Raw genomic sequence first — 8,714 nt, 5'->3', positions numbered from 1 at the left:
TGTCCTGAGCTGCGTGTTCAGGACTGGGTGTCCGGGACTGTGTGTCCACAGGTTTAAATACCTAGCCGCCCTAACCAGACGTACAGTTGTCACAGCAACTGGAACTGGTCCAACAAATCATTGTCTTCAACGAGTCACTGGTTTCACCCTTTCCTTCCCTTTACTTACTGTTGATCCTTGTGAAGTCATTGTATGATCGCACTATCTTCTGTCTTCACTGAGTGACTGCTTGTTTTGATCGGCTTCATAATATCTTCCTACCTAATCCTTACTACCTAGCTGCTATTAGTCATTGTGCTTTCACTTCATTGAATACTTGACTATGGTCTGCCTAGTGTAGTCTACCTTCCGCTGCATGGTAATAGGTTTATTTTTATCGTTTGTCTTCGAAACTTCTATGTTTTGAAGACTTTCATAAAAATCGCCTATTCACCCCCCTCTAGTCGATATAACGCACTTTCAATCATCAATAGCAATCAAGCAGGATGTAGACTTTTACCTCCACCGCGAGTGGCCGAATCTGGGTAAAACTCGCGTCTCTCGATTCCGACCAACCCCGTTCAAGCGATCACCTAGCACCGATGGCCTCACAACTTGGTCCTTTCACGAGGACATCTGCCGTGACAAAACCATGACATCGTGTGAGGGACCTTTTTGCAAAGTTGTCGGCACAAATCCCTCCAACCGAATCTAAGCCATCAACCGCCCATCCGATGGTCCAACTCCATTTTTTCTATTTTTTCATTTCAGGGGGAGATTCTATTGTAGTCGTTCCCGAAAAGTCACGTGAGTGTTTTTCCTCTGCATAGAACTCACCCATATTACCAGCTAAAGGCTTCAAGAAATGCATAAGCCTATCCGGTAAGTCATGGATCTGTACCCACATCTTAAGCTTATTCAAATCCATGGTAGAGAGTTTTGTGAACCCATCACAAGGTGCCACTAGGACTAGACTTTCTTGAAACGTCCAAGGCCCTCCCTCTATCACTTTGTCCCCAATCTCCCAATCATGAAAACAGCATGGTGTACAAGTTATCGCCCCAACGATCTGAACTTTACCGTTTGAGCCAAATCCCAAGCACTACGCATATTCTTATATTATAGAACCAGGGATCCCCATAATCGTTCGAGGTATACACTCGCAATAGCCAGCCATCGAGTAGAGATCATCGACAATGGCTCCTCTTTCTCAAAGACGATATTATCCAGGTCATACCCAGTGATCCCCAACTGGTGTATCATCTCTTCAAGGTCTTCTTCACCCGTACCCGACGCATATGCATCAGTTGCCATGGGTAGGATCCTTCTAGTTTCATCCCAAACCCTAGAAACTCCACCCGCAGCAGACCCAAACGCGTCCAGCCAAGGCCGGGAAGTGACACACGGTCACCCCTAGATCAGCCCGAGCGATCACAGAACGGGGAGGAAGTAGCGGTGGAGGACGGGGACTCAATGTCGGACATTACAACGAGAGGATGAAACCCTAGCAAGAGAGGAAAAGGTAATGGACTTTTCTTAAGATGTGTTTTCGCATAATTGGCCCACTGAATTTTTAAACAAAATTCGCCAAAAAATGAATTTCTTAAATATAACACACACACACACACACACAAACCTTAAATGCACCTGACGGCAAATGGCGGTTTGCTTCGCTCTCTGGTCGAATCGATATACTCTCCACTCTCATCTCCCTCCCGTGCCCGACGAAATCCCCACCTTAGCCTCTCCTTCCTCCGAACCCTAACCCCAGCCATGCCCCCCGGCGCGGCGGCCGCCGCCAAATCCGATGACGAGGACGACTACGAGGAGTACATCCCCGTCTCCAAGCGCAGGGCCATGGAGGCCGACCGCCTCCGCCACCAGCGCCTCTCCAAGCCCGCCGCCGCCGCCTCCGCGGGCTCCCTCCCACCGCCTCCGCCCCCGCCGGCGGCCAACCCCGCCGCCGCCCCCGATGACGCCGCCCCCGCCGCCAAGCCTAGCCTCCTCGTCACGTCCACGCAGCTCAAGCGCGCGGCCCCGGAGGTCACCGCCACCGAGCAGATCATCCTGCAGGAGAAGGAGATGATCGACAACCTCTCCAACAAGAACACGCTCATGTCCGTGCGGGAGCTCGCCAAGGGCATCACCTACACCGAGCCGCTCCGCACCGGCTGGAAGCCGCCGCTGCGGCTCCGCCGCATGCCGCGCACCAAGGCCGACGAGCTCCGCCGCAAGTGGCACATCCTGGTCGAAGGAGACGAGATCCCGCCGCCCGCCCGCGACTTCCGTGACCTCCGCTTCCCCGAGCCCGTCCTTCGGATGCTCCGCGAGAAGGGCATCGTGCAGCCCACGCCCATCCAGGTGCAGGGGCTTCCCGTGGTGCTCTCCGGGCGGGACATGATCGGCATCGCCTTCACCGGGTCCGGGAAGACTCTGGTGTTCGTGCTGCCCCTCATCATGGTGGCTCTGCAAGAGGAAATGTTGATGCCTATTGTGCCTGGGGAGGGCCCGTTTGGCATGATCATTTGCCCATCACGGGAGCTGGCCAAGCAGACATATGATGTCATCGATATGTTCCTCACTCCACTCAAGCAGGCTGGGTTCCCAGAAATACGACCATTGCTTTGCATTGGGGGTATAGACATGAGGACACAACTGGATGTGGTGAAGAAGGGCGTACATATTGTGGTGGCCACACCTGGGCGGCTCAAGGATCTTCTCGCCAAGAAGAAGATGAACCTTGACAACTGCAGGTATCCATTGGATTTTTGTGATTGATTTGGTGTTTTTATACCTTTGACAGATAACAGAGTATAACTGTTCTGCTAGTCTCTTAGGTTCATAATTTTCTACTAGGTGTGTTGAGCCGGATCATGAAGTTTGAACTAAAACTATGCGATGGCTGAATTGCTAATATGAAAGCTACATAGGATATGCTTTTCAACAATAATAACCCTGTTTTCTGATAAGCTCAAGAAAGAAATACACTTACTCCCTCTGTTCTAATCTTCACTAAAGATCTTGGGATATATTATTGTGGATGACTGGTGAGTATATTTCTGATGGGTAAAACACGTAATTCGTCAGTGAATGTGATGTACATTTGTACATTGCAATAGGAGTGATCACAAGACAATGTTGCTGATGTGAGGGATGTAGGAGTAAGGATGAGACTAGACTGGGTAGAGAAGATTTGAGATGAGATAAGGACTTCCATCGTTCAAGAAGAGACCTGTTTTCTGATAAGCTCAAGAAAATACACTTACTGCCTTCATTCTAAACTTAACTAAAAATCTTGGGATGCATTTTTGTGGATGGACTTTTGAATGTATCTCTGATGGATAAAACATGTTAATTCGTCGATGAATGTGATGTACATTTGTACATTGCAATAGCCAATAGGGGTGACCGCCAGGCAATGTGGTTGGTGTGAGGGTTGTAGAGGAAGATGAGACTAGACTGGGTAGAGAAGACGATGATATAACAGATAAGGACTTCATTGTTCTTGATTAATGCCAACAATTACAATAGCCATCGTCAAGGGCTGTCCTAACAAATATTGACCAGATCTGAGATTAGTCTAAATGTAAACTTGTCTAACTGAGTAGCAGTGGTGATGGCCTGGGGAGGAATACATGAGTAAGATGAGACCGTAGACTGTAGAGTGTACAGAAGATTTTAGATGAGCCAGTTTCATTGTTTTTCTTGGTTAATGCCCACAATTACAATAGGCATCGTTATATGGTGGGTTATCCTAGCAAACTTAGGCCATATCAATCTAAATGTAAACATGCTTGATAGATCAAAGAACTAATCCTCATCGTTGGGAAGTAATTAAACTATATAGGAAAATAAATATACTGGCCTGGAGGAACCATCCTGATCCTAGATGCTGACCCACTGCTACCAAGATGTTACTTGCATGGACAATGCCAGTGTATGGTAATTTCTGCATGCATGAATTCATGTGGATGCTCCATTCCCATCCTTGTTGTACATCGTCATCAAAATCACTTGTTATACAAGTGATGCACATGATAAACAAATACTATTCGCAAGCTATTGTTTGACAATAGTAACATTGCCTTCTTTCTAATAGATTAGCATCTTTTAAGCAGGGCTTAAGGTTTTGACTTACAAAGGATAAAAGTAAACGTAAGACTTTTGAGTAAAAGTGATATATTGGAAAGAGTTTGTTGTTGTTTCTTGACTTCAAGTTTATGTTTTTTTCCCGACTTCTACACTGCAGTTATATGTCTGGTATCAATTCTATTTTTGAAGACTGCGCCTTAGCAGCAACAATCTATAATTTCATAGCTCAACCCTTATGATATGGACTGCAATTTGGGAACTTTGCATAATAAATTTGAAGTATGCACCGCTCCAATGAAGAATAAGATACATAAAACGGTTTAATGTTGAATTTTTACATTTCACTAAGGACACTTATTTAGCAGTACATACCTGCTGTTTAGTTTCAAACCATCTTCAGTTGCTGTTTTCCTTATAATATTATCAGAAACATAACTGCATAGTTGTAATTAACGAATGCTGAAAGTTGAGTGGCTCTGGACCAAATTTAGGGGATTAGAGCTGTCAATCCTCCATGCTCCATATGTGTGCACTGTGAAGTATCAATGTCCAAAGACCAGAATATGCCCCCATTACCTAGGAGATAACCATTTTTTAATGCAAGTGTTTTAGCCTGTATTATATTGTTCTACATTGGATCATTTATACTAGTAAAACCTCTTCGAGCTTCTTTAAGGAGTTAAGCAGACAGTGTTCAAAATTCTTAATAGCGCTTTTCTTGATTTGCACAGGTATTTAACTTTAGATGAAGCTGATAGGCTTGTTGATCTTGGATTTGAAGATGACATTCGGGAGGTTTTTGACCATTTCAAGGCACAAAGGCAAACCCTTCTTTTTTCTGCCACTATGCCCAAGAAGATTCAGAACTTTGCAAAGAGCGCCCTTGTAAAGCCAGTTATTGTCAATGTTGGAAGAGCTGGAGCAGCAAATCTGGATGTCATCCAAGAAGTTGAGTATGTCAAGGAAGATGCCAGAATTATATACCTCCTTGAATGCCTTCAAAAGACTCCACCTCCTGTTCTTATATTTTGTGAAAACAAAGCTGATGTTGACTACATCCACGAGTATCTTCTTCTAAAGGGTGTGGAAGCTGTTGCAATCCACGGAGGCAAAGATCAGGAGGAGAGACAGAATGCGATTGAGTTCTTCAAGAATGGAAAGAAGGATGTTTTGGTGGCTACTGATGTTGCCTCAAAGGGTCTTGACTTCCCTGATATCCAGCACGTGATTAACTATGACATGCCTGCCGAAATAGAGAACTATGTCCACAGGATTGGTCGAACCGGTCGATGCGGGAAAACGGGAATAGCAACTACGTTCATCAACAAGAACCAGACAGAGACTACGCTTCTTGACCTCAAGCACCTGCTCAAGGAAGCGAAGCAAAGAATACCACCAGTGCTTGCTGAGCTCGTTGACCCGCTGGAGGATGCTGAAGCTATTGCCAAGGAGAGTGGTGTCAAAGGATGTGCATTCTGTGGTGGCCTTGGGCATCGTCTTGCTGACTGTCCAAAGCTGGAGCACCAGAAGTCCGTGGCGATCGCTGGCTCCAGAAGAGATTACTACGGCGGTGGAGGTTACCGTGGAGAAATATGATTACATCATCATATTATTAAGAGTGTATGCTTTATCAAGAGGTAAAATGCTGCAGCTTCAGCTCATCCATGCTTGAGATATCTTAAGAGTGAAGTATCATGCAAATCTGAAGTTCCCTCCTTAGTCATCGTATCCTCGAAGATTTGTCATCACATTATGTTTCAAGTGATGACGACTTTTGATGTAATATATTTCTCTGCATACGAAGCTGTACTGTTGTAATACTATGTATATTGAGTGGCAGATTTTTCGGTGAGGAGGGTATTATTTCTTGAGCACCAGTATCATATGTCTAAATAGTGATCTAAACGCTTTTATATTTCTTTACAGAGGAGTAACAGAGAGTGAGGGCTGTGAAGCTGTAATAGTTATATTGGCCGTCTTTTTTTTTTTGGATGGAGGATATTGGCATCTTTTAGGGAGCTTGGACGAGCATCACACTAGTTTGATTTATTGTTAACAGCTTGAAAGTTCAGAACATCTGCCATGGAAATATACAGGTTGCTTGACTTGTTGCTGAACGCTGACACTTACCTCCTAGATACGTCAATTTTAGCGTCGACGAATTTCGGACGGAGGGAGTGAGGCAAAAGAAGTGAAACAAACATTCTTCTTCATAAGGAGTTAAAAGGTCATCATCATCATAATACTACGGCTAGAAGCTTTTAAGATAACCACCATGATACTACCACCTCCTTTTCAAAAGGTGATGACGACGACCATCAATACTACTGTTACAACCACCATCTCTACAGATTAGAGTACCCTAAGAAACCTACATTTTGAATGGACGAGCATCACAGCGGTTTTGCTAAAGCACATTAATTTTACGTGGAGATTCTTGTCGATATTTTTAATGTTTTAACACAGTACATGTGCATAGATAGATAAGCACATATACTCATCCTATGAACACGCACATCTTACCCAAATGAGCACCTCTGAGAGACTAAACCGACGCATCATCTTGAGATTGATGGAGTTGGCACAAACACCTTAATAGTCGACTGAAACGTTTTCCCTCACTAAACGCATATTACCAGATGGACTGAAATAAATTCAGAAAAATACGAACACTAGTGCTAAGTCTAACTTGAACCTTGATGGGCTAGCATACCATTGCCGCATAATCAACCAACCACAGGTTGATCCGCCTTTTCTTTTTTCTGTTTGATGGTTGAGTTATTTAGATGTGTAATAATTTGTGCACATCTAGATATACATCTATATTTCCAATGCTAATTTTGGTGTTGCAGACGAGTAAGGCTTGGCCCCATCCATCCAATTTATCTTGCATTTACCACCTAGGTTCATATAGTAGGTAAGCAAAACATAACTGTATGGGCTCCTAGAAATCAATTGTATCTAATTGGAGCCCACAAGGCAAGCAATCCATTGCACATCACTCAGCAAACACTAACAATCGAATCGCCAAAAGAAAATACAATAAAATATATACCCTCTTCGTTTCCGAATTATAATTATTTTAAGCATATATATATGGATGTGTTTTAGTGTGTTTGTTCGCTTGTTTCAGTCTGTAAGTAGTTCATATTAAAATATTTGAAACGTCATTATGATCAGGTGATAATTGGTAAAGCAAAGACCCCTAAAATTGAGATGTAGCCAGGTAGGTGAGGAAACAGGAGGATGATTGGAGCTGCTCCGGTAAATCCAATTTATTTCATCGTCGCAATCCAAGAACGGAGCACAAACACGTCTAGGATTTGCCATAACCAAAATTCACCGAGTTGCATCTCCGGTGAGGAGAGCATCAAGGTGCTGCGTTAACGAAGGCGACGATCCTGTCGAGCATCTCCTTGGCCTTGTCGCAGTCGGGCTTGAAGAGGTAGAAGACATGGCCCTCCCCGTCCGTCTCCAGCAGCTCCACCCCCTTGCCGGCGGCGGCCAGCGCCTCCGCGTACGCGCGGCCGCGCCACCTGAGGAAGTCGCCCTCCGCCGTGCACACCATCACCCGCTCGCACGCCAGCGCCCCCAGCCCCGGCGCGCCGGGCGCCATGGGGTTCATCCGCGGGTCGTCCATGCCGGTGGTGGCCGGGCACGCGAACATCCAGAGCCCCGCGCCCCGGGCGCGCGCCGCGGGGTCGGTCGTCTCCTCCCCCACGGCCTCGGAGCCCCAGAACCAGGGGTGGATCAGCACCGCGCCCCCGAGCCGCGCGGCGCCCGGCTGGATGGCGACGTGGTGGCAGATGTTGGCCCCGGCGCTGTCGCCCGCCACGAAGACGCGGGCGAGGTCGCCGTGCGCGGCCACCCAGGGGTCCGCCGCGGAGAGCACCCAGCGGAGCGCGTCGAGGCAGTCGTCGTACGCCGCCGGGAGCGGGTGCTCCGGCGCGAGGCGGTAGTCGAGGGAGACGCCGAGGGCCGGGCAGGCGGAGGCGAGGTCGTTGAGGAAGCGGTGGTAGTTGGGGGACTTTGCGGACTCGGCCACGAAGCCGCCGCCGTGGACGTAGACGATGACGGGGAGCTTCGCGGTGGTGGTCGCGGCGGTGGGGGGCAGGTAGAGGCGGGCGGAGTAGGCGCCGAGGTCGACGTCCTTGGACTGGACACCGGTGGAGGGGTCGAGCCCCGGCGCGACGGGCGGGAGCACGAGGGGGCGCTCGAGGCGGCCGCTCTTGTAGACTCGGAGCAGCGGGCCGAACTCGTGCAGCAGCTCATCGTCGGCGGCGGGCGCAGGTGCGGTGTTGGACGCCATGCTCTCCCTCTCTCTCTCACTGGCGAATGCTCGGGGGTGAGGGGAGCCGGCTCGTGTGTCTGTGTATTTGTTTCGTTTCGTTTCGTTTCTTGGGATCTCCGGAAGGGAAATGGCATCGCGCGAACGGCGTGGCGGTGGAGTGAGAGAGACCGATGATGTATTCATGTGTGGTTGAAGCGAGTTACGTGCGTGGATGCCCCATGAGTGATAAAAATATAGTCTAAAAATGGGGCGTGGGTGTGCCAATGCTTTCCGTCCGCCGGTCGGGCTCGGCCTGCGACAAATGCATGCTTGACTCATGAGTCCAGGACTGCTCGTGCTCCACGCGTTTACA

At 47.8% G+C, this 8,714-nt stretch overlaps 2 protein-coding genes across 2 annotated transcripts; one reads left to right on the top strand and one right to left on the bottom strand.

Annotated features, from left to right (window-relative positions):
- Positions 1-1,656: 1,656 nt before the first annotated feature.
- LOC119267333 (DEAD-box ATP-dependent RNA helicase 35A) lies at positions 1,657-6,058 on the top strand. The gene is made up of 2 exons (XM_037548701.1): positions 1,657-2,732; positions 4,803-6,058. The coding sequence occupies exons 1-2, from the start codon at positions 1,753-1,755 to the stop codon at positions 5,665-5,667; spliced, it is 1,845 nt and encodes a 614-aa protein (XP_037404598.1). The 5' UTR covers positions 1,657-1,752; the 3' UTR covers positions 5,668-6,058.
- Positions 6,059-7,302: 1,244 nt separating this feature from the next.
- On the bottom strand, positions 7,303-8,506 carry LOC119267332 (tuliposide A-converting enzyme 2, chloroplastic-like). The gene has a single exon (XM_037548700.1). The coding sequence runs from the start codon at positions 8,378-8,380 to the stop codon at positions 7,442-7,444; it is 939 nt and encodes a 312-aa protein (XP_037404597.1). The 5' UTR covers positions 8,381-8,506; the 3' UTR covers positions 7,303-7,441.
- Between the last annotated feature and the right edge of the window lie 208 nt (positions 8,507-8,714).

Source organism: Triticum dicoccoides, chromosome 3A, assembly GCF_002162155.2.
Source record: "Triticum dicoccoides isolate Atlit2015 ecotype Zavitan chromosome 3A, WEW_v2.0, whole genome shotgun sequence".
Classification (NCBI taxonomy): Eukaryota; Viridiplantae; Streptophyta; class Magnoliopsida; order Poales; family Poaceae; genus Triticum; species Triticum dicoccoides.
Note: the sequence above shows the minus strand (reverse complement) of the source record. Positions and strands in the feature narration are given on the sequence as shown.